This window comes from Tinamus guttatus, unplaced genomic scaffold (genome assembly GCF_059628265.1).
Source record: "Tinamus guttatus ecotype Peru unplaced genomic scaffold, ASM5962826v1 Tinamus_guttatus_pri_ptg000492l, whole genome shotgun sequence".
Lineage (NCBI taxonomy): Eukaryota > Metazoa > Chordata > Aves > Tinamiformes > Tinamidae > Tinamus > Tinamus guttatus.
The window spans coordinates 1,705,479-1,731,052 of record NW_028289026.1 but is presented as its reverse complement, the minus strand read 5'-3'; the positions used below and the strand labels follow the sequence as shown (position 1 = coordinate 1,731,052).

Sequence of the window (25,574 nt, the reverse complement as noted above, 5' to 3'; positions counted from 1 at the left end):
GCTCTGTTTTCATCCCTCCAGCCTCACTGCAGAAATATCTGGGTTTCATGTATGCTAAATAATGACAGCTTCTATTTTATACCCACTCAAAGCTTTGCCAATGCTTTAAACATCACATTTGCAGTACAGGAATTGATTAGAGATTTTTTTTTTTTTTTCTCTCAAAAGCCCATCAAAGACCTGAGGGTTCCGATGGTTCCTGTCTGGATGCAGGAGGTCGAGCCTCTACGCGCTCCAGCAAAGGTGGCCCGAGCTTGGAAAAAACTATAGAAAAGATTAAGCAAGCACATCAGAGGGGTGAATTTAATAACAGATGGTCAGCATGGGGTGGTTTCTTCAGGCGGGTGTCCCACGTGGGGTGTAACCGCCCCAAAAGCATCGTCTTTGTTCAGAGCCCGGTGCCAATGGGGCCATTGTCCGAGCGGCAGCTGCGCCCTGACTTCACCCGCGCCAGCACGGGGCCGCGCGCCTGATCCCGACGATCCCAGTGGTGCGGGGCTGATCCCGACCATCCCGGTGCCCCGTGTCCCGCTGAACCCGGCTCCCTGCACTACCTGCCAGCCATGGAGGGGAAAGAACCGCTGGTACGGTAGGAGCGTCTTCCCTTCTGCCCCCTGCATTTCCTCTAGCTTGTTACGGAGGCCTTAAGTCAATCTATTTACATATAAATCTAATTGCAGCAGACAGAATTGCAAACCAGGAACAAGGCTATGCAGCAGCACCGGGGTATTTCTGCCGAGCCCTTTCAGCGTGCATCTGGGGGCAACGCTGGAAACCCTCTGCTTCGGAGTTCAAGTAGAGACTTTCATTTAATACATGGAGATGTATATTTTTTAAAAAAACTTACTGGGTCTCTGATAGCTGGTTTTGCATTATGAAGATGCCCTTCTCTTTTAATCTTTTTAATATATAAACTACCTTTCATATCTGGTTACCTTGTAGCGATGTTAAAATTGGCACCCAGTCCAGACACAACTAAAGTCAATCGTGTTTTGTTTGTATTTTCCTTCTGCAGTGTTAGTGCTACGGGAATAAGTAATTATGAGTTTAATTTGCACATCATTTTGCTTTTGATTTGTATTAAAATTTGCACTGTCTGGACCTTAACCTGTAAAGTGTTGGGCTTAAGGGCAATGCGTCTAAATAAGGCTGCCATTACAGGCACTTCTTTCTAAGCCTTTTTTCCAAGGCAAATATATGAATTTCTTTCATCAGAGCACGGACACCTTAAGGGTCTGTTAACTTTTCATAACTCCCTGTGCCCCAGGCTCAAAGCTCTGATTAGAGACACAAGTTAATACGAAGTTATTAAAACAGCTCATCCTTTGTAGTTCTGTTCTGCGTGATAGGAATTATAATCACTTTGGTGAGCCTGATATTAAAATATTAATCACTGGGTCCCTCTTCTGAGTCTCCTTTGCTTCTGATTTGTTTTGCTTTTAATCCTGATTTGCCTCTGATTATTGGCAGTGCAGGGAAGCTCTCTTTCAGCCCACATCGTGTGCCCTGCATACCGCTCCTGGTTGCCCTCCAGCCCAGCTGGAGACGTTGAGCTTGGCAAGTTGAAGCGTTTCATTGCCGCCTCTATTTCAAACACAGGGGTACTGAGCTTTTCTGGCAGGAGGAAAGTACTTGCTCCTTGCAGTGCCAGGGCTCTTTCGGCATCTCTCCTGGGTGCTGCGGCCCCCGTTTCCTCTCCCACAGCTTGCTAAGCAGTTACAGAGATCTTGGGGTTAAGAAGGCCCTCCTGAAGCCCAGTACTGTATACATGTGCCCTCTCAGCAGGCTGGCCCATGCAGCATGTTAAAGAACCAAGTCCTGTCTGCACGGCAATATATATCTTGCAACCCCTCCACTCGTTTCAGAGGGCATAATCTAATGGTTAAACTGTGAGTATAAAGTCATGGCAGCGAGAAGGTTTCTCATTATTCATAAAGGATGCCGGCTGCATTTGAATGTCAGACCTAATGCAGTAGCATCATGCTTGCAAGTTGTACCTGTTAGTATCTGTTACCAACCGACCCCTAACCTGTAATGGGGAAATGGTGACTGTGGTCACCAGGGGTTTCACGGGCTTTCGTTGCCTTCAGACCCACAAACTGCGTGCAGCAAGCATGGAGAGCGACAGAGAGCATGGAAGCTGGTTCTTCAGTATACCAAGAAATGTGAATAAATAAATACACAAAAATAGAGAAGCCCTAAGAAAAAAGGAGAAGTATTTTCCTGCTGTATACTGATTAAATGCCATAACAAAGATTTGTGGCAAATGGTCTTTTGTCCTGGCAGCGGGTCTTATTTCCAGATAGAGATGTTGCTCCCAAGTGCTAAGAAATGCTCAGAAATCCCAGCAGCTGGTGCTGCATGTGAGAAATTGGACAAAAAGGAAAATGAATATAAAATAATAGCAGGCAGGCCCAGTTTCTGTCTTCCAGCCCTGCTTGAGCCAAACAAGCCCTTTATACTATTGCAGATGTGTCTTTCTGTCATGTGGGATGGGGACAGAAAATTGTGTCCCCAGCTGCCTTCTCTGCTAATGCAATTCTGCCTAGCCCTTCTCTTTTCATTTCTATGGGAGACCTTAGGTCCTTCTTCCTCTCTTTTTATTGTAAAGGACCTCACGCTTCACCTCTAAGCTCTCTCCTTTGTTCGTATATTATTCCACACACTCTTTCACTGCTCTCTTGCAGTTTTCACTTGGAGCCTCAAATCTCAACCTCATATGTATACATGTAATGCCCAACATTATATGTTTCTGGACTCTCGCCATCTCAACTTCTGTTTCCATGTATGTTTTGGCTGTTAAAAGACTTTTGCTGAAAGCCTTGTAGTTTCAGAAGCCATCTCTGGCTTTGCTCTCTCCTCTTTGTTAGCTATTGTGTGCATGTGTGTGTATGTGAAACTGAGTCTTGGGAAATCATCCCTGAGCATAACCTTATTTTTTCCTCCCGTGTCAATGGATGTAGGAACCTGCATATCTTTTGTGGACTGCTGCCAGAGCTGTTCCTGCCATTTTTTTTCTGAAATGCTCCCTCCCAGAGCAGTTACATCCCATCCCTATTGGCGCAATTTCCTGTTTTATTCTCATTATGGTCCTTTATTTCTTGCTGCTTGTTGTTAAGCAGTGTGTTCAGCTGAAGCCCTTCTTCTCTTCTCTGTAGTAGTCCAAGAACTCGGCATGTATTAACCATCCTTCCCAATACCTCTTTGTTTAGACATGTTTTTTATTCAAATCTCAAGCTTCTGGGTTCATATTGGTGTCTATCAGAAAGCAGGTGTAAGGGCAGCTCCAGGACACATTTCCTATGCTGCCTGGTTACACTGCTTGAGGACTACACGTAGCCAGGACTACATCAGGAGAATGCATGCCAGGCTGAGTTCATCTGCTTGCTACAAATATATGCTAACTCAGTAGCTCATTCTTTCGACAGGCATGAATAATTTGCAAGGTGGAAGTACACAAAGACCTGAAAAAGGGCAGAATATTTCTAGCCAGGCTACCCTAGTGAATCTCTCCAGGTTTTACAGTGAGTGCCGTGAAAACCTGGGACAGGATTTGAACACTTTCCTTGGTACATTGCAAATTGCTTACCAAAGCGTCGGCGGCGGGGTTGCGGGGAGAACAGCCTACAAATACTGCACTGCTCCATGTGTCCTCAGCAATGTGGCCCACTGGCTCAGCCCCGCAGAAAACACCAAACTGCTGCATGTGAACGCAAGCCCTCAAGGCAGCACCCTGTGGTTTTGGTGCAGCAGTAAGCACCTGCATCCTTGAAAAGCAGCAGCAGAAAGGCAAAAGAGCATAAAGAGAATTTCAAGATGGAAATCGCTATCATCAGAATATGTAACAATTTAGTGTGTGTTTCTTCCTTGGAGAAAAGCCCTTACAGCTGTAATGACTGTATATGCCTGGGGCCATTGCTGAATGGGAAACCTGGAATAAGTTTCCTGGACAGCGTAGGAGAACTGGGAAGGCACTTAGAGCTGCTGGGGGTTGCTGCTGCCTGGTAGAGAGGAACCAGGAACTGGAGGTAGAGCTTTCCCCCCAGCTGAGGATGGGGCTTTGGCTGAAGGGTGCCTGGCAGAAGAGAACTTCACAGTTTGGCAATGCATTGGAGGCCTCCTTGCCCAAACCCACCTTCCTGGTGCTGTAGTGCATTCCCAGAGGCCACCTGAAAGACATTTTAGCTAGAAGAAGAAATACAACCCCCACCACCATAGACTTTGATGAAAATAAAGCTCTTTTGAAGGGGTAGGGTGAAAATGTCCCAGCGAAACAAATCTCTGTACTTAATTACTTGTGGCAGACGTGGAGATTCTGATTTTCCTCAGGGCCATATGGGGGCCTCACCTCAGTGTGAGGAGCAGGGAGGAGCAGAGACACCAGGAGGCCGTGGAGGTCTGGGAGCTGGGGGAGGGGAGGGCTGCTGTGAAGTCCAGGACATCTCCTTGGAGCTGATGACCCCTCATCAGGATAAGCGCTGGGAGCAGCTAAGTGCTGCCTGGGTATCTGGAACAAAAGGATTCCTTTGCGTGCTCAGGGAAACAGCATTTTTTTGTGCATTCCTCGTGAACGACAGGATCATACCAAAGATTGATCCTGCTATTTAAGTCCAAAGGGTCCAAACCTCAGCTAGCCACCATTCCCAGAAGATTGCATTACTTCTGAGCTTGACCAGAGGACTTCAGTGAATAGCTTCTAACCTTTTAATGCCCCTAAACCTATACTGGAGTTGTGTGGCAGCTTATAACCAAAATGGAGCCTTTGCAGTCAGCCTGAGATTGCAAGGATGATGGTTCCCTGCTGAGTCACCAAACAGCAGAAAGGAAGAAACGAGTTCTTCTGCTGGAGTTTCCAGAGCTCCATTTTGTCTCTTCTTTCATAATGTGTAGGAGTAATGTGTGTTGTCAGAAGGTATCAGAATTTGGAACCTGCCAAAAACAGGCCAAACTATCTGCAAAGTCCAAGAGATGTTCAGCATGCTCAGGTCACCTGCAAGTAGGGGTGAGATCATGAGATCATAGTTAGATATTCACTTTGGATACTGCTCTGATGACCTAAGGAATTCCTTCCTCCTCGGGGGAAATACGTACATGCAAAGTGAGCCTGGTTAGCCTGAGGGGCAGACCTGAGCACCTCCCTGTGCAGCTGAAACCTGAAGGAGATACTGCTGCTCCTAGCTGATTCCCATCATGCAGCCCTTCTCCTTTGCCCTAGGTTTGCTGTTCTTCAGTGTTCTTAAGTGACATAATCATAGTATTCCTCCAAGTGAGGCTGGAGGAGCACCAGTTGGTGAGGTGCAGTGCAGGTGAGTGGTGGAGAGGCAGCAGGAGGTGGTCATGTCTAGGAGAAGCAAGTGTCTCTTTGGAGGCACTTCATCAGAGCTGTGGTGTACTCAGGTCTTTTTGACTTTGCGTTGAAACAGACATTGCCTTGGAAGGTGTTCGGATACTGCATCCTGGAGAAGAGATGGCAGCAATTGGAGAAGGACAGTAATTTAAACATCAGGTGCTCTGTGAATGCTCGGCAACATGTAGGTCTGCCCTGAGAAACTTCAACAAATATCATTTCAAGGCAACTTTATTGCTGTCTACTTTGAAACAGGGATTTAATGGAGTGGGGAGAAGATGCATCTTTTCTGTAAGGGCTGAGCAAGTATAACTTGCTTTTATTGTACAGCAGTCAGGATTGATACTGAGCAAAAGGTTGTTCCTGGAAGTCTCATATAGTTAGATGGAAAAAATCTGAATCAGAGAAACAAAACTCAGTAAGATTATTTCCTTTAATATATTGAGGAAACCTATTAATATTTAAGTGGCTATAGTTTTCCTACGGTCACCTTGTTTGATCCATAAGAAATGACTGCCTTTATTCCTTTCCAAAGTATTATGCTACACAGATGACAAAAATATCACAGAATCACAGAATGATTGAGATTGGAAGGGACCTCTAGGTATGACGTAGTCAACTCCAAAATCAAAAGAAATCAAAGATAATCCTTATTCAAACTCCAGGACCATGCTAACATCGAGTTGCATATTTTTTGCTTAGTAGCACTTTCATCATCATTTCATATTGCATTCATGCCGAGCTTGAAATTTATTCAGTTACACATCATGATACGGGATTCAAAAGAGTCCCGCACAGGCTCACATTGTTTTGTTGTTGAAATGCCATTTCTACTTTTCTCACCCTGAGAAAACAGGCAGTACTGTTCGAACAGGATGTTTTCCCCTTTGTTCTTGCATTTGTTGCCTTTGCACTCAGCTGTAATTAGAAAAAAGCTGGCATTCAACTGCAGGAGTGGTGACACAGTCAACTGGGGAAAATTTGTGATGGTTGGAAGATGGCCCACCTGTCTGAAATGACCTAAAGAGTAATTAATTGGTTTTAGGCTTTTGTATTTTGCCATTAAGAAAGGCTGAGGCAGATGCTTATTCAGCAGCAGCCTGAGCCGGGCAGGAGTGGTGGCACCGCTGCAGCAAGGCAGCCGGATGGAGGAGCGGAGCTGCCTTCTCTCTGCGTCTGGCGCTACCCCTTCCTTAGGGGATGCTCCTTTTAGGGAACCTTTCTTCTTTGTCAGCTGTCCTGATTTCTTCAGTTTCTTTATGAAAAGAAGAGTTCCACTTATGCTGGACTTGTTGCGGTTGGTGTAGCAATCCTGCAGCCCATATGCGAGTAAAAGAGCTGTGAGCTTGGATCAGACTTGCATTCATATGAGATAGGGTCAAGCCCCAGTGGCCTTTTTTTCTGTTAACTGCAGCAGTGTCATAGCTTATCCCTGGACTGCAGCATTGTAGTCCTGCGTTCAGGCATTCATATGCCATGCCAAAAAAGCTGTCATAGGTATAGATGCTTACATGTCCCTATGACAGAAGCCCCCTTCTTCGGTGCCAGAATGCTTCCTTGTGCAATATGGAACCATCAGAAAACGTGCCCAAATGAGTGCATACCCTCCTCTTGCTGTGGGGCAATCATCTGCCCTAGTCTCATCCCGATCTGCCTCTTCCCCAGAAGAAGTATTGGGGCTGGAGAGCATGGCTGTCCAAAGCTCCAATTACAGGCCTGCTGAGAACAGGTACTGGTGGTGACATATCTCTTTAAACTGGAATAAAACAGTATTTTGCTATTCAGAAAATAGTGGGGTTTTTTAAATTGAAAGGAAGAAAAATAATAATTAAAATATTCCTTTCTTGATCCAAGTGCTGAAATATTTTAAAAAAGAGATTTAAGAGAAGCAAACATTTGTTTGGCAAGAATACATATAAAAGTAAACAAATTTGTATTAATTATATCCACATTTTGGTTGCAAGGAAGAGAATAGCACTTGGAAATTTTTCTTTGATAAACAAGCCTTCAGTTTGAAGAGTGTGCCAGAATAGAGTTTGGGCTAAGGGTAGATAAGATTAAACAGGAGGTTAAGTAATATGTCACAGGACTATTGGAGATGTCCTCACATGAAGTTTTATACACCCAGGGAGGTCAAAGCTAATGTTGACCTGGAAAAAGAAAAAAAAAAATAAACACAGTAAAGGATGTATGCACAAGATACATAAATAAAATAAGAGCATTATCTGAAGTCTGAGATAATCTGCTTTATTGTGTATTTAAGTACGTAAATAGTAGTCCTGGGTTTGGTGGGCTTTTTCTCTCTTTCAGCCTTTTAGCTTACTTCAACTTATCGTTACTAGTTACGTTAAAACCTCCTAGTTTCGTTAAAACCTCCTATCATCTCCCCTGGTTTCATGTTTCACTCATATTATGCATAAAGAAGTGGCTTGCTTTCCTCTTGAGATAGTTTGAATGCCTGAATTTTTATATATGCTTATCTGAAGTAAGACATATGGTTAGGAACTGCTGGTAGATTTTAGTACTTCTTGACAATAAGACTACTGGTTGGAAAAAAAAATGTGACATCCATCATTTCTTGGGTGAGGAATGTATATGTATATTGGACTAGTGTGAATGTTTCTGTGAAGGTCAACACTTTGTGGCATAACCCTTTGATGAGAGAGTCCAAATGGTCTTTTTGTCACAATCCTAGTCTTGGCTAAGGGCTCCCTTTCCTCAAGCCCTGCCTACTCCCTTAGCATATCCATGAGAACGCCTGTGTCATCTCCGATCCATGAGGATCAGACTGTAACTTTTTATTTCCAACTCAACTTACCAGTCATTGGCAGTCTGCTGCCTGCTGCGGTGCTTTGGCAGCCAGAACGTCACTGCTGTACTTTTGTGCTCCAGCGTTGCCACAGAATCATAGAATCATTATGGTTGGAAAAGACCATCAAGATCAAGAATCTTGATCATAGAATCATAGAATCATAGAATGCTTAGGGTTGGAAGGGACCTCTAGAGATCATCTAGTCCAACCCCCCTGCATACGCAGGGACACCTAGAGCACGTGGCACAGGACTGCATCCAAGCGGGTTTTGAAGATCTCCAGAGAAGGAGACTCCACAACCTCTCTGGGCAGCCTGTTCCAGTGCTCTGTCACCCTCACTGTCAAGAATTTTTTCCTTAAGTTCCTATGGAATTTTTGATGTTTCAGTTTCCGGCCATTTCCTCTAGTCCTATCAGTGGCCACCACTGAAAAGAGACCATCACCGTCCTCTGCACTCCCTCCCTTGAGGTACTTATAGACACTGATTAGATCCCCTCTCAGCCTTCTCTTCTCCAGGCTGAACAGGCCCAGCTCCCTCAGCCTCTCCTCATAGGGCAGATGTTCCAGGCCCCTGATCATCCTTGTGGCCCTGCGCTGGACTCTCTCCAGCAGCTCCACATCCCTCTTGTACTGTGGAGCCCAGAACTGGACACAATACTCCAGATGCGGCCTCACCAGGGCTGAGTAGAGGGGCAGGATCACCTCCCTCGACCTGCTGGAGATGCTCTTCTTAATGCACCCCAGGATCCCATTGGCCTTCTTGGCCACGAGGGCACACTGCTGCCTCATGGTCAACTTGTCATCCACCATGACACCCAGGTCTTTCTCCGCAGAGCTGCTCTCCAGAAGGTCGGTCCCCAGCCTGTACTGGTGTCTGGGGTTATTCCTCCCCAGGTGCAGGACCTTGCACTTGGCCTTGTTGAATTGCGTGAGGTTTTTCACCGCCCAGTTGTCCAGTCAAAGAAGAATATCAAGAAGATCAAGATCATCAAGTCCAACCATAAACCCATCACCACCATGCCTGCTAAACCATGTCCCTAAATGCCTCCTCTACATTGTCCTTGCTAGTCAAGCAGATGAGGTCCCTTGTCCTTCAGTACCTCTCAGGCAGCTTTCCCAGAACACACATCTCTTTCCTAGGGCTGAATATGCAGATTTCTTGGACCTCGTCTATGGCTGTGGCCCAGATCCTGGGCTGATGCTTGCTCTTCTTGTCCTCTTGTCTCTGAAGGCAAAACTTGAGAGTCACTAACGTGGCAGGCACTGTCCTCCTGGTGACCTTGCCCTCATGCACTCATCTCCCCTTCCCTCTTGCTGTGCGTCAGCCCCTCAGTTTCGTGAGGAAGTGGCCACCATCTGGCTGGAGGCACCACAGGTCACAGCCACAACCCAGCTACTGTAGTTCTGGTCCAAACCGCTTTGTTGGCCAAGTGTCAAGGATGTTTGGTTTTGATCTGTAAAGCCTTATAAAAATATGGTTTACAGTCCATTATTCCTAGGGATCAGTTTTCTTGTTATGTGGTGCCTCTTTGTTGTGTTAGTTTTGCTGAGGAGATGCTGGGTGTTTTCAGCATAGTGCCCACATATTTCCACTTCTCCTTCAGCTGCTGAAAACCTCTTTGGTTTCATGGCACTTTTATCTGAGGCGGCATGACTCACAGCTTGAGTTTGGGGATTAAGTTTCCATAGTTCACCAGAACGTTTTGTTCTCTGAAATTGCCTTTTTGCGTACCCGACTGGCCTTTTTTTCATGGCCACATCTGGACACGGAAGGTGTGTGAAACTAGAGGAGGACCCAGAGACATTTTGGAGAAGAGGCCTTCACCTTCCTGGTTTTGTTGCCAGGGCTGTTGGCAACTTCCTCACTGTCACCTCTTGGGGATCGCAAGCTGCACCCAGCCGTGCGAAATCTGGACAGGCAGACAGGAATCCTTGTTCCTCTGGAGCCTGCCCAGCCTCAGCCTCAGCCAATGTACTTGGTTCCTCCGCATTTTCTTTTCTCATTAAAAAACTGTCATTGAAAAATCTGATTTTTATTAGACTGTAAATGCTGCCTTTCTTGTATTAACTCTATAGAGCAGCAGAGCAGAAATTCTTGTAACTCTGTGGAGCAGCCACATTCAAAGTGTCACCTAGTGGCTGCTTGGAAGTTTTGCATTCTGAGTTAAAGAATCAGTAACATCAGTTATAGAAAACAGCTGTAAAAGCCAAAGGCCAGTCCTTACGCACAACAACCAATGTTGCTGCGCATTACAGGACTTTCTCATTCTGTTGATTTTGATAAAATTCCTGTTTTAGTGTGTTTCGTTTAGGTTCTAAAACTTTCAGTTTCTCTCTGCATTCTGGTTCTGATTTCCCTGAATAATACTATTCAGAAATGCATTATATATTATTGCTTCTTTATTCTGTTTTTAAACAGTAGTATTTATTTTGACAAGTAATGATTATTAATTACCAATTAAAAAGTTATTTACCAGTGAACCCAGCAGTGAACCATTTTGTTCTCAGAGGAGAACAAAGAAGATTAATTAATGTGACATGCTTGTCATATAGACCAAGAAAATTAAAACAGACTTCTCATGTAATGTGAATTTTCAGCTTTTTACCAACTCCAGAGTGGTTACATGCGTGAATAAATGAGAGGTGCATTTTCAAATCTGAATGAGAAGTCAGTCCTGCTGTGGTTTTTGTCTTTGTTTGATGCCTTATTTTTCTGGGTTGCCATTTCCAGCTTAGCTGGGAACTTTTCTTCAGAAAAAATACGCACCTGCACATTAGGAAGAGTACAAAAATATGCAGGAGCTGCAAGCGTTCAATATAGCCAAAAATAAGGCTGGACACATTAGGCTGGGCCCTCAGAACTGGTCTCCAGATTTGAAACTTTAGCTGTTTTGCCTAGATAACTCAGAGAGGCAAGAGTCTCAGGCCTAGAAAAATGTTGGGTTTTCAAAAAGTCCCATGTTCTGCTTTTATTATTATTATTCTGCCATTATGAACCTCACTAACTGTGATATGCAGCACTTACTTAGGAATTTTTTTGTGTGATGCCTTTTGTTTCTCTTATGCTAGTGTACTTAACCTAGTTCATGGGATGCAGTTGTTTAAATGCAGGATATGTCAGAGACTAAGGATTTTGTAGGAACAGCTGGTAAGATTGCTGGTAATTCCATTTCTCTAGCTCTCTAGGCACTTTTTTTTTTTTAGTAGAAGATCACCTTTGGCTCAGCTGCCTACTTCATTTCCAAATCAGACAGTGGCGAAGTGAAAATCAGGAGCTGGGTCTTGACTTTATGTCCCTTGCCTGGGCAGTGCAAAGCAGAGGAATACAATGTCTCGCAGTGGGTAAGATCGCACCCTTCTCAGCCTAATCGCATTTCCCGGAGGCTTGCAGGGTAAAGATACAGCTGCACAAAGGAACCGCTTCTCCTTAGCGAGCTGCATAAAAAAGGATCAGCTCCTGGCTGAGGGTGGCACTCTGATAAGATGTGCGTTGCAAAGAGCAGGGATTTTTAGCCTCTGCCCTGCAAGGCTACGCAATGGGGGGGACAGATAGTAGGTAATGTGCACTCCTAAAGAAAGCTCGGGATTGCATGTGTTTGATACTGCAACATGGTTTAAAGAAAACTAGATTGGGTTTTGCAGTGCAGGTATGCAGTATGGGACAAGTCGCCAAGGAAGCGAAGTTCGTTTGCAGGCTCACAAACCCTGACTCTGTCCCTTTAAGTGTAATTGCTTGTAAACCGTTTAATGAAAGAAGCTTTCATCAGGCAAAAAGGGGGCGAACTGCGCTGGTAAATAATTTGCCTTGGCAAATAATATAGAAGCCCCTGCTTCGAAATGTCCCTCTCTGCAGCATTTTCATCAGCTCGGTAAATAGCTGAGCTTATCGGTGCAGCCAGGCTTTCTGGGGGCAAAATGTGGGGCAGAGGGAGCATGTTGCTTCCCTGCTTTTCCCAAAGCAGAGATTTCGAGCTGTTCCGATAAACCTGTGTGCACTGCAGCTTGCTTGGGGTGACGGTGGCAGCTTGGCTGCAAGCGGGACCTGGCTCTGGGCCCCCCACCCCAGCACACTCGCCAGGAGCGAGCGCAGGGTGACCCCACCGGGACATCCCCATTTCACAGCCCTGCCAAGCTCCCCGGGCTCGTTCCTGCCAGCTGCAAATGCATTTGGTTTCTCTTTTAACCATGTTACTTCTCGGCGGAGCCCGAGACGGCCATGCACGGCTCTTGGCCACAGCGACGTACGAAAAGCCGGCTCTGCCAGGGGAAACCACATAAAAGCGCGTGTGCGCGCGTCTGGGGGGAGGGCGCAGCGAGAGATGATGCCTGGAGCTTCTTGCACTCAGAGCTGCGATTTGCGAGTGAAACATGATGAAATCACCCCCTGGACAAATCACACGAGCCTGTCAACCTCACCAGGTGGGATTAGTTGTAGCCTAATAGCCCGGAGTCCAGAGCAAACAGAGCACTGCGCTCCGTATAAAGCAGAGGAGCGCCCGCTGCGAGGGCTGCGCGGGACGCCTCGGGTATGGCTCACAGGAGCTGCCTCCAGCTGCACCAGGTAGGGAGGGAAGGAGCGCTCTGGCTTTCGGAGGAGAAGCAGCCCGTCTCCCTGCACAAAGTTGCTGCAAAAAGGAGCATTTCAGCTGCAAAAGGAGATGTTTTATTCATAACCCCCCTCTGGTTCGCACAGCTGGCGGCGCTGGCGGGGGCAGCGCGGGGAGCTGGGACGCGCCGGGGACCATCTGAGCGCTGTGTATTGCGCAGCCCCGTCACTTTGCTCTTTTGCTTTTGCAGGTTATATCGTTATTTGCGTTTGCCTTTGGAGTAAATGTCTGCATGGGATTTACAGCACACCGGTTCAGGAGATCCGAGGAATGGGACGAGGGCCCGGTCTCAGGTACGGTGACCGCCACACACTGTACGTTGCGATACCCTTGCACTCTATACGGCTGCTAGAAACCACTCCTACCCTGAGACAGTAGTTTGCTTGTTCCTTTTCCCTGTAGCATACAGTGAAGAATAAATAACTTGTCGAGCCAGAGTCAGTTGACCTTTGGGACTCACCTATAGGTCTCCTATTTACTTAAACTTTTGCTCTGTGTGCATGTGACTATGGAGAATCTCACTTATTTTAGGATGGAGCCCTGGCAGTCCGATGGAAACCCGGCCCATCAGTGGCTCCACGGCAGCCTGCGCAGGTTCCTCCTACACCCCAGAGAAGCAGGTTGCTCTGGTCACGGTGGCTGGGGAGGGGATTTTCTGCAATCCGGGGGGGCTTGGGGCACCCCTGCGAAAGGCAGAGAAGGGACATGTGGCAGGTGCCGTGTCCCATCCCGGGCACTGCATGAGGGAGGCCAGTGCTCTGTGGGCTCCCAGCTCCCCCGGCACAGAGGGGGCTGTCGTAGTTGCAAGGTGTTGTGAGCTCAGGCATTGCCCAAGCAGAAAAATGTATAGTGTGGAAAAGTTGCCTTTTATTAGTGTCATTATTAAGCAGGCTGGGCTTGTTTCTCTGTTCCTTTGTCTGGCAGAAGACAAGAGAACTGTGGCTGTTGACAGTACTGGTTAATACACTTGAAAGGGGTTCACTGAGGACACCTATCTGTAATGTTAGTGTGCGAGTTTTCATTAAAACGTGGTTAGTGTGGCCTGAATGTGTTGTGTTCCTGGTACTGAACCCCCCTTCTCTTCCCTGTCTTCTGCAACAATTGCTGTCCATTCAGCAGTGGCATTTTAGGTGACTAAAAAGGTAGCGGCTATTGCTTTTGGCATTGGTATAACAATAAAAAATATTTTCTGAAAAAAATCAAAAACAGATTTATTTCTATTTTTATCTCCTAGAAGGCTAACTATAGAGTAGTTAGGCAGCGCGTGTAATAGGGACATGAAAGATTTACGTTTCATAGCCTCAGCACCTGACTGCCAGTTGCTTTGCTTTCACTGGAGACTGTCTGCTTTGGGGCAGGGCTGCTCAGGTAGCTTCTACCGACCTCCCCAAGGTCTCATACTGGGACCAGTTGCAGCTCATTGCTGTCAGCTCTGTTGAGGCACCAGCATGTTGCTCAGTGCCACAGGGCTGGGAACAGTAACTGTTTCCAGCAGCAGGAGGCTTAGCTCAGCATCCCTGGAGAACAGCAGGAAATACAGGGTCTCCTGCGAGAGAGGAGGTGGTGCTTTGGGCAATCTAGGGAAATTTTTTTGGTTGGGATTGAACAAGACCCTGACATTGAAGTAGTCTAGATCTAGAGTGAGACTAGAGGTGAGAATAGTGAGAGACAAGAAGGGTTCTCGGGCTAGTCTAATTATTTTTATTTCAGTTAAAACTTTGGATGTGATAGCTAACAGTGAAATCTTATAGCCACACCTGTCTGAAAAAGAAAGGAAATTGTTGTGCTGGAGCATGTGGCTTGCTTTAAGGAGAAAAAATGCTGTGATCAGAGAATCTGCTTTGGTTTTCATAGTTGCCTGACTCCCAGGGTGCTTCATCAGAAGGCCGGTGCTATGAAACATGCAGAATAAAAGACTGCTGTATGTTGTTTTTCAGCTCCACTCTGCCTTGTCTTGTGTATTTTCAAGTTCCTTGGTGCTTAGATTGAATTATTTTGTCCTGACAAAACACTGTCTCTTTAAGAACCAATGTGTTATTTCTCCAGAGTTATGTCACGAAAATATGCAAATTTCCGTTTTAATCTAGTGTAGAACTCCTATACGAATCAAAACTAATACATTTTTTTTGTTCCAAGTCCCTTACGCATGCATGTCAAAGAACTGCTATAATGGCTAAAGAGAAAGAAAATCTCCTGTTCTTTTTTACGGTGTTCATATCTACCTGTATATATGCTTTTATACATTTGAGGTGCTTACTGTTTGTACCCCACAAAAGATTTAGTAAGCTTGACTTACTTAAACTCTGTAAGGAGTTTAAGGAAATAGGAGAACCAAGGCTGCTACTTTTTCATAATTTTCTTTGTAAGTTGTTTGCTGTATGAGTCTTCCAGATTTCTTCCTAAGTACTTTCAAAAAAAAAAAAAAAAAAAAAAAGTTCTTAATAGTCTCTTGAAGCATGTTCCTTGTTCAGGATAGGATGATAGCTTTAATCTCAAAAGAAGCAACACTGAAGTTTTCCTTTTTCTCCTCACTGCACTTTTAAGGATTTCATTAATAATGGAATCCAATCTCTCTTCTATTGCTATGGTTAGGGTGCATTTTTACTTTATGTGACTTTATGTGAAATTTATTTATTGCAATGGCATTCCACAGAAAGAAAATGAAAGTTCATAATATGAATGTTATTATGTTGGCAAAACTTGTGTTCTAGAGTTTTCTAGACATGTAGGTATTTAGTTGGTCTGTATAAGTGGAAATGCCAAGTTCTTACCAGGCAGTCTGCTTCCTGGAAAGACTATGTAAGCATGTCTATATAGTGTGGTCCTATGACTGAAATATTACTGGAAGTAAATTGACTTGATCCTTTTTCCTTTTTTTTTTTTTTAATTGGCATCAGACCAAGCAATTTGATAGGGTGCTTTCCAAGGTGAATATAACACATTCACGGTGGAAGCATGATAACCTCCACGAGATAAATCAGGAAGGTGCTCTTGCCCCATGAAAGTTCTTCAATCTAGGACACATGAGATAGATAAAACACCATCCTTATGTGGTTGTTTTCAGCTTACTTGGCTGAAAAAAAAAGTGTGGGGAAAGATATGAAAAGCTGTAAGTATTATTTAAGAATGGAAAGATCCTTATGTTGAGGTCCATCTTCTTGGCTGTGTGGAGGCAGGTGTGGCGGCAGGAGCTGAGGAGGAATGCAGGAATTTTTAAAGTGGTTTTGAAATTTTGTGAGTTTGTTCCATGCGGGGGCTTCTGTTAAACTGAAATGCTCCCCATGGATGGAGCTCCTGTTGATAAACTTTCCAGCTACTCTGCATGCACCAATAGCCATGCCATGGCATTGTGCACGACCTGAGAATCCTGGCCTGGCTGCAAAGGCAAGGTCAAGTGCAATAAACAATGGAACAGGCTTAATGTATTCAGTGATCAGAGGAGTTAAACCACGTCCTCTTTCTGTCACTATATGTAAAGTGTTTTGCATTGACTCAAGAGGTGTGACTTGAAAGTGCTAAGGCATTTTGCATAATTTGTCACATCAGTAATAGCCTGTGTCTCATAGTTGTCAGAAATGTGGAAACAAAAAACCACAAATTGACTAGTTACCCTGGTAACTTATGTACCTTCTTATATAAGATGGTAATCCTTCTTGCAGTCATAGAAGATGGACTGGAGGGACCTTGAACAGCTATTTAGACCTTCTCTGTATCCCAAGATATGAACAATTAATTCTAAAGTGCTCCTGACAGGCCTTTGCCTAACCTGTACTTCAGAATCTCCAGTGCTGGGGGCTCTACCACCTCCATGGGCAATTTGTTCTAGTGCAGTCAGATTTTAACACTCGTTCTTCTAAACATGTGTTGGGATGTGTTTTTTGATCTAGTGAAATGTTCTCCCTCTCATTTAAAGATGATTAGATATAGCAGCCCTTTGAAATAACAGTGTTAAAGGATAGGTAGCATATGCCAATATCTAATACTTTTTGGGTCCATATTTGCAACTTATTGCATCTGTGATTTTGATGACAAGATAAACTAGTTTCCAAGTGGATGGTAGTAGAAGAACAGTAGCAACAGATCTTCAAGAGCATTTGGTACAATCAACTATCATTAAAAATAAGACTGGGACTTCTAGATAAGAAGACGTGAGTGGTAGCATATCTCAAAAAATTCTCATGTGATCAATTTCTAACACCGCTTTGTGGTGTGTTTATGTGAGCAAAGGAAGTAATGGTCCATGAGCTGCCCAAAGAGATACACCAGTGTTAGCAACACGGAGTTCCAGATGGCTGAAATATTGATGACTCATTAAGGGCGTGCATTCAGCGTATGTAACTACAGAGTAAAACTTAATTGTGAATATGCCACTGTTGCTTGCTACAAGCATTACTGAGTTGACTTAAAATCACACGAAAGCAAGGGAGGTCAATACAGGTGTCTACTGTTACCTTTTCTAGAATATGCCTTGCTGCTGTCATGATCCGTGATTGTAATCATGGCAGTTTTTTGGCATTATCTTCTTGTAGGTTTAACTTTTTGCCAGTACAAGGCACGTGTACTGGTTTGAATTGGTGTCCAACCAATGCCAGTGGTAGAACAGTAGGTCTGGAGTTCAGAGTTGGTAGGAGATCATCTTTAGCTGCAGTGTCACTATCCAACTTCCCCTCCGTCTTCCTTCCCATATTCTCTGAAAGTGTTGGGATAATGCCCTCTTATTTAGAAAGAGATTATCCCTCAGTTTACGCAGAGACTAAATTTTCAGCTATGCAACAGAGTAGGAAAATACGTATACATGAAAAAAGACCAGAGTAAGTATTTCCGAAAAGTACCATTGCATCAGTTCTCTTAAAACTGTATTGCTAATTGTGGTGAGGTTTGCCAAAGCCAAAACATGGTTTAAAAGAAAACAAACCCCAAGAAAATTTCAAAGACTTAATTTTAATAGGCCTCTCAAGGAACAAAAGACATTGCGAAATTTTCCTTGGAATACCTCTGTTTCTTTAGAATAATTACATTCGCTTCAGTCTATTTCATAAAACATCATTAACTTTAGAGAGCAGCAAAGTGTTTTTTTTTTTTTTTTTTTTTTGCTTTGTATAAGCTGCCATGGAGCTATCATAGTGTTGCAGGATTAGAATGAACAATAGGATAAATTTATAAAATACCAAAGCTTTGAGAAGAGAGCAAGAAAGCACACATCAGCTCTGACAAGGACCTTCACTAGTATGTTATTGAAGTCTAATAGTTTTCATGGCTATTGACTGGCAGTCTCTTATTTAGTTAAAGGCATCAAATACACTGAATTCTTATACACCTCTGTATCGTTGCTTAGGTATTATCATTTCATGCTCTGCAGAAGCCCACTGGAAAGCCTGGCCTTATTTCACCATTAATTTATAGAGCATCTCAGAGGTTTCTTTCATGCTTGATGTTGGGTTGGTGCCTTGCAGTGTAGCAGGCCAAGTGCTGCTGACTGCAGGTAGATTAGTGGCAACCCTCTCTGAAGCGAACTGCCCACCAAGCCATGAAAATGTCATCAGCTTCTGCAAGCCAGGGCCTGCCTCCAAGGAGTCGCTGCAGCTCCTGGAACTGGCCCTTGGAGACCTCAGTGCATTCCTGCTCATGATCTCTTGCTCATCGTGGAGGTGAAGCCAGATCCCTTTAAGGGGCATTATCAAAGTATGCTGCTTTCCCCCTTTTCTCTCCAAAAAGAGCAGCCTTTTTGGAATTCGTTAGCTTTTTTTTTTCTTTGCTTTTGCCAACCAGCCTGGCCTTCCTCCTCTCTTCCCTTCACCTAGCAAGGCAGCTGAGGTTTCACTCATCAGGGTGGCTCTGGGTTGAGCAGTCGTGTCCCATTGCTGCCCGCCTGATGGATGTTGCCCTGTTTCTTGTTCCACACAGTCCTGTCAGATTCCCCCTGGATCAGTACCTCTGGCTCGTGCAAAAACAGATGCTTTGAACTTCAAGAGGCAGAGCCTCCTGGCTGCCGCTGTGACAACCTCTGCAAGAGCTACAACAGCTGCTGCTTCGACTTTGATGAGCTGTGCCTAAAGACAGGTACGATGGGGCTCCTGCCCCACGCTGCTGACGCCCGGCGTATGCGGGTGGCCCACCCTGCTGCTCTGAGCCAGCGCATCCTGCCGTATCCTGCACCCCGGTCTTGCCTCTCCTGGCAGGCTGTCCTGGCCGGCGCGCAGCCCCATCTCCTCATGAGGAGCACAGGGACATGTCCTGACGGCTCCTCGTGGCCGGGTGTGCGGGCAGAAAAAGACAGCGGCCTCTACCTGCCAAGACCTTGTGATGCTCCTTCAATCAATCCCTGGCATTCGGGCGCCCGTTTCCCCTCCAGCTTAGGGTGCAAATGGCCATGGTGAACCCTGGGCTCTGCTCTGCTGGTGCCAGCCACCATTCTCTCTCCCAAGAAAGAAACTTGGTGTCTGGGCAGTGAAATTTGTGGTCTGTGCATTGTGGTTATGCCTGTAAGCACCTGCGTGTGGGTCCCCTCGAAGTGAGCTCCAGGTAATAGGCAGAGCTTGTTACCAGCACTCCAGATTCTTATTTCCAGATGTCAGGATACATGTAACACACTGGTAGAAATGTTCAGCCACAATTCACTGGGCCCTGGGGAATGGAAATACAGCACTGAGTTCATTTTCCTTTTTTTTTTTTTTATGACTCATAGCAGGGACAACTTCAAAGAGAGGCATGAGTTATGTTTTATTTCTTAACATGCTGCATTTAGGTTATTAGTTGTACCCATCTCCTTGAATGTTTGTACAGTGGTCAGAGTTGACACAGGTGCCCTCTACTTCTACTGTTAAGCTTTTTCCTGCTTTATCAAAGAATTACGGAACAGCCAGAAAAGAAGCCTGAGATGATTAAAGATATAACTGCCCTGTGCATGTGCCGTGTTTGGAAATCCTGATTTGCTCAGTTCTATATATAATCATACAATTTCTATAGCTTGGTACCAAAAATTATGGGCTAATCTGATATGAAAAACTGGTTTGGTTCAAGTCCAAAAGGCTTTTTTTTTTTCCTGTGTATAATTGCTACCAAGTGGCTCCGAATGGTTCTGAAGCTTTTAAGCACAGTAGAAAATGTTTTCTACAAAAGGAGAGGGTTTTGGTTCTGTATGTACCATATCCATATACATGTATGGATCCCTGTGTAGCTCTTAGAACTGTTGTGTAAATTAGAACTTTTATGTAAATTATTGTGTACTCCCATAGGTATTTATTAAGACAGCTATTACTTTTACAGTTTGTAAATATTATATATTTATAGAAAGAAGCCCCACAGGAAGGACAAAATTTTGGTGAGAACCTACAGAGAACTGGTCTGGAGTGTTTTTGCTGGGTGCATGTTGTCTAAAGTGAGCTCTAACATTTCCTGTTGCTTGGGCCAGAACTCTGTAAAAGTCCCTCAGAATCAAAGTCTAGCAATGTGGTACCTATGGGAGAGTGCCTTAATTTAGACAAGCCCTTAGATCCTGACTTGATTTGTAAGATGAAAAAGGCTGGTGTATTTTACAGCCATGAATTTCCTTGGAAAGGAGTTCTTGTTCTCTCTCTCTCTCTTTTTTTTTTTTTTTTTTGAGGTTGGTACTAAATCTCACCAGCTGAGGTATGAGGTATTAGAAAGTGCTTTCTGCCTCTATGAATGGGAAACTGATAATGAGTAAAGCACCAGTTTGCATGTAATATAACACCTTTTTATTTTTCTCCAATTTCCATTCATTTAACTGGGACTCTCTAATAATTAGGAGAAAAAGAATAAAGTGCCCCAGGAAACATCAGTATTTTTAGTCTATGCTCCACTTATCTTTGAAGAGCCTTTCTTATCTCCTTTATTTTTTTCCACCAGTTGCATTCAGTTTGTGACAGCTTGGAATACAACACCTGGGGGTTGAAAGCACTTGTGTGTGGATGGAGGAAACTTCCTGCATCTGTAGGACACAAGGCTCCTTTTTGTTGATGGTCAACAAGCCTCCTTCAGAGGTCTTGAATTCAGTAAAATAGGCCCATAAAGTTTAGATCCAACTTTAACGACTAGAGTGTTGTCATGAGCGGGTACTTTTTTGTTTTGATTAAAATCTCTCATTCTTGCTTACCCTGTGAATATTTTAGCTCGGGGCTGGGAATGTACCAAAGATCGCTGTGGAGAAACCAGGAATGATGACAATGCTTGTCACTGCTCTGAAGACTGCTTAAGTAGAGGAGATTGTTGTACTAATTACCAAGTCGTTTGCAAAGGTAGGTCTTTGCTCTTTCCAAATGTGATAGAAGGCATCCCTATGGGTACAAGCTATTCTTCTAAAGGAGGACCCCTCTCCTTATTTTGTCTGATTTTTTGAAGGAGGGAAGAAGAATATATGGAGAACTAAACTTAAAACTTTTTCGACTCCAAATGAGATGGATATTTCCAATTTGCTGATAGTAGAAGGACATTGTATTTGCCTGAAGGAATGTTGGTGGGAGAAGAGGGTTGGGTGCCCAGAGAAGAGTTTAATGAAGAGCCCAAAGAAATTTGGATACACTTGTCTGCATCACAGAGAGAGAAGAGATATCTTACAATTTTGAAAGAGCTGAGCATTGCTAGATGTTATCTCTGTCTGAAAGGCTTCTTCTCAAATGACTTGGCCCAAAAGCTGAATGTTTTGTTTCTTGTGGGGCAGGATTTGTGTGAATACAAGGACTGTGATTCCCAGATGGATGCCATCATGGCATAGGCTCCAGGTGTCATGGTAAGGGTGACCATGCCACTGTCCAGACACACCACAGCCACTATATGGCCTGCACCATGTGGCGGACAGGCTGTGAAAGCTTAATTTTCATCCTGTAGCCTGCTATTTTTGAAACATGTCCTGCCTTGCATAATGAATGTTCTGGTTCTTAACAGTAAGTCTTAGGATAAAGTTAGAAATTTTGTCTGCTGGTCAACTGCATAAGTTTAGAAAGCGGCAATAGTCCCAGTCTAGATACTGAGACTGGGCTTTTCTTCTTTACTTGAGATTTGCTGTTGGGAATCAAAATGAAATATGCCCCTTCCTGCAGTTCCAGTAGACTGAATTCCTCCCCTCTCCAAAGAAAACCAAGGCTGAGCCTGCTTAAATGCTGGTAGAGTTCTCAGTTCCTGCTTTTTTTTGTATGCTCCCTTTTACAAGGGTCAAGACCGAGGAATTTACATGTCTCCTGCTTTCATGTCCATAATCTTTGTTTGATTGGCTAATAACAAATGATCCCTATGACCCTGGCAGTCTGACAGGAATAAGCCTTATGTGAGAACAGTATTTCCTCTTTATTCATGCCTTTGTCTATCTAAGGATAGTGTTTTCTTCTTCTTCTTCTTTTTTTTTTTTAATTCTTGGAAGTCTTTCCTCCACCTCCTGCCATGGTCAATTAGAATTGCCGCTGGACACATTTCCTGCAGCTCTTTTCTATGGTGCTTTCTGTTCTACCTTTCTAATTGAACTACAGTTTGTCTAGTAGCACCAGGTTCAGGAAGTGAGTCTCATTAGTTAATAATTTGCTTTTCAGTTGACTTGTGAAAGTGCAGGTGATTATCTGCTCTTTATTCAGCATTCAGTAGCACCAAAAAAAATTAAAACAGCTGCTTACACAACATAATTGAAAATAATTTAGCTTTGAAAGAGTATTAATGCTTTTGTAGCTGTGTCTGAGTCTCACCTGATCCTTCCATGAGCTGATCAGCTCTCTAAACCAGCTGGAAGCTATTTAGGGTTGTTTTTCTTCCCAAGAATGAGTTTTGTTTTGTGACTTTAGCCAGCTGCATGAGCTCATGGAGACATCAGAACTAGTGGGAAGGAGGGTAGGAATTCACAGCCAGAAGCAGCATTGCCTTTTTGACAGATCAAAAATAATAATAAAATAAAAATAAATAGATGACCGCTGTCTCTAAAGTTTTGCTGCTGTCTCCTGCAGTCAAAAGGATACCTTTAGTTCCAATTTTAAGGCCTACTTATAGCAGTGCTAGTCTGAATGTTCTTTCTTAATAGAATATAATCAGGTCTCTTGTTCAGCATTGTACAAGAGGCCTCATCTTTATTCATAGGGAGTATGAAAGATGGTCCATTAACTGGAACTAGACTTCTTATTTTATTTTCATTTTTAAATTCTGTAAAACCTGTAGCTGTGTCCACAGACCTTTTTAAAACGATGATGTGATCTTCCTGATAGGGGAAACTCACTGGGTAGATGATGACTGTGAAGAAATAAAGACTCCTGAATGTCCAGCAGGGTAAGTGTTTTGCATGCAACCTCAAAGCAGATTTAACGAGGCAAATGGTCCCGTGCTCTGCTCTGGGCTTTTGAACGTTGAATTTCTTTGGTGGCCTTGCAGTTACTTCTCTGAACAGTTGTGGGTTTGCTGCAGTCCTTTGTTTCGCTGTGCTTTGCTTTGGATTGTAATTATCCATTTGTAACTTTGATTTCCCATTGAAGTTCTGGATGAGCAGTGATGTGTGCTACATGGGCTTGAACTCTCATCCTTTCATCACTTGCTAGTCAAAAGTGCCTTCCTGCCTCACTTGTGTGATGAAGGTACCCAACTTCCTTAAATCAATGGAAATGTTTTTCTCATTTCAATAAAATTTAGATTGAGCCACTTGTGAGCACAATTCAGAGCTATTTTCCTGTGTGAGGGGGTTTGGCCTTGATTTACTGAGGTACTCGAGCATTGAATAACTTGAATAATGTAAGTATTTTTGAAGCCAACTGGCTTACAGTTATGCTTATTGTTATGCATACTTACTAGGCCATGTGGTGAGGAGGCAGGAGCACCAGCCTCGCGGTGACTCCAGCAATGGCTTATCCACCAGTGAGCAGCCAACCTCAAATGCCCCAGTGTGTCCTGGGCACATCTGTGCCTCACTGGGCTCGACACCTCGTAGAAATAGTAATGAAAGCAGAATAAGATAATGCAGAATATGGTCGTCTCTAATATGTGAGAATGGGCTCTGCCCATAGAGCACAGGGGAAACTCCACAGGGATTTTGTGTGCGTAAGTGAAGACGTGGAGTCATGAAGTAGAAGGTTTTTAAAAACAAATTGTGTGCTAGGTTAGGTGCTCCTACTTACTAATCTTTCTTTTTCTTCACCTCCTTCTATAAGCACTTGGCTTTATTGGCTGTACACTTTTAGCTGCTCAAGGAGGATGTTTTTTTTGTTGGAGTTTAGCCTCTTGACTGACCACAGACTAAACTCTGGATACCACTAAGCATGAATATTAGTAGTTTATGTAGATCTGTTACGTAAGCAAAAAAATTACAGACATATAGCACTTGCAGTATCTGTTCTTTAAATTCTCAGGGGTTGCAATGAGCATGTGGAAATAAAAAAAGTCATTTTGAAATGCTGCCCTCACAGTCCTTCTGGTTTTGCTTCTAGCTTTGTTCGTCCTCCTTTGATCATCTTCTCTGTTGATGGTTTCCGTGCATCGTATATGAAGAAAGGGAACAAAGTCATGCCCAATATTGAAAAACTGAGTAAGTGCATGTGTTTCCTGACAATGAACACAAGGCAATCTCTTGCAGCCCAGTTGTTCTGGTGGTTTGTTGAGGACCAGAAGTCAGTGTGGTGCTGCCTGGAAGAAGGGCTGGGCCAAATGCAGGACCCTTCTGCCTCAGATTCAAAGATTAAATCTTTTTTCCATGAAAGTTGGTTTAGCTGGCATCCGCTCATGGCTGGAAGCTTGAAGGGCAATCAAGGAGCGGGAAGAGAGCTGCTTCCTTTGGGAATGCACCTCAGGGCAGGTAAAGGGAAGAGATGAATCTCAGTACGTGATATGTACTTTTATAGCCTGGTGGGGAGGTGACCCCACGTTTTCCATTTGAGTCAGAAATGGGAAAGTTAAGAGTAAGAAGGTTTTGCAGGAACCCGGGTGTGCTTTGTATTCGAGCTTCCCGGAGTGGCACAGTAGCTTGGGCATGTGCCCCTACTCTTAAAAGGTGAATTTTCCTGTAGTGTATGCTGGCCCTTGTATTGTGTAGCTATTAGGGCAACTGTGGCCAAAGCCTGTTGTGAAACTGAAGCTTTGCTATATGTATGACTTAAAATTCATCTGTTTTTCTGCTGTTTTATTTAATAGCAAGATATTTCTAATCACTTTGGGTCTGGAAGGAGGCTGATGCAAAAGGAAGGACTCTGTGGAAACCCAGTTAGTTTCCTTTGGCTGCATTATAATTTTAGTTGGGTTTTGTGAAGCACAAAGAGTGCCCAAGGGCCCTGTCCTGTGGGAAGATTGACCACTACTATCATGGTGCAGGGTGTTCATTTGACTCAGTTAAAATTTAACCCGTTTCTGCAGTTTGCTTCTGCTGGAAGAAATGACAGCTTTTATTTTTGTTTTCCGTGCATTCTGGCCTCACTTCTTAATGTTTGCCTTCACTATTGACTTTTTCAGGATCTTGTGGAACACATTCTCCGTATATGAGACCTGTATACCCTACAAAAACCTTCCCCAACCTGTACACCCTTGCCACTGTAAGTCTCTGGAAGCATTTTTCTTTTTGATGACAAAAGTGTGCATTTTTTTTTCATTAAAATTGCTTGGCTGTCCAACCTTTTCTGCTGTCACTTAGATATTAAGCAGGTATTATGTAAGTATTTTCCTGAACATTTTGAAGTTCTCCGATAAAGTGTATCTCACCGCTCTGCACAGTGTTACAGCTTTCTCATGCCTGCTTTTGCTGTTATTTGTACTGCCATGTAATTATAGGCCACAGTTTTTCTAGGGGGGTAAAAAAAGAGAAATGCAACCAGCAGAGCACAACCAGCAGTTGTTC

The 25,574-nt window shown here is 44.0% G+C and overlaps 1 protein-coding gene across 3 annotated transcripts in view; it reads left to right on the top strand.

Annotated features, from left to right (window-relative positions):
• Positions 1–526: 526 nt before the first annotated feature.
• The window catches only part of ENPP2 (ectonucleotide pyrophosphatase/phosphodiesterase 2), a 65,341-nt gene continuing 40,293 nt past the window's right edge, over positions 527–25,574 (top strand). Inside the window, exons 1-7 of one of the 3 annotated variants that reach the window (XM_088533294.1) lie at positions 527–584; positions 12,957–13,059; positions 18,671–18,826; positions 20,899–21,024; positions 22,969–23,029; positions 24,178–24,275; positions 25,193–25,272. In XM_088533294.1, coding sequence (XP_088389420.1) covers positions 564–584; positions 12,957–13,059; positions 18,671–18,826; positions 20,899–21,024; positions 22,969–23,029; positions 24,178–24,275; positions 25,193–25,272 — 645 coding nt within the window. In that variant the 5' untranslated portion in view covers positions 527–563. Of the gene's footprint in view, positions 585–12,508; positions 12,579–12,672; positions 12,721–12,956; positions 13,060–18,670; positions 18,827–20,898; positions 21,025–22,968; positions 23,030–24,177; positions 24,276–25,192; positions 25,273–25,574 lie in introns of those variants that run through there. The other 2 variants (XM_088533292.1, XM_088533293.1) reach the window with 2 other exon arrangements.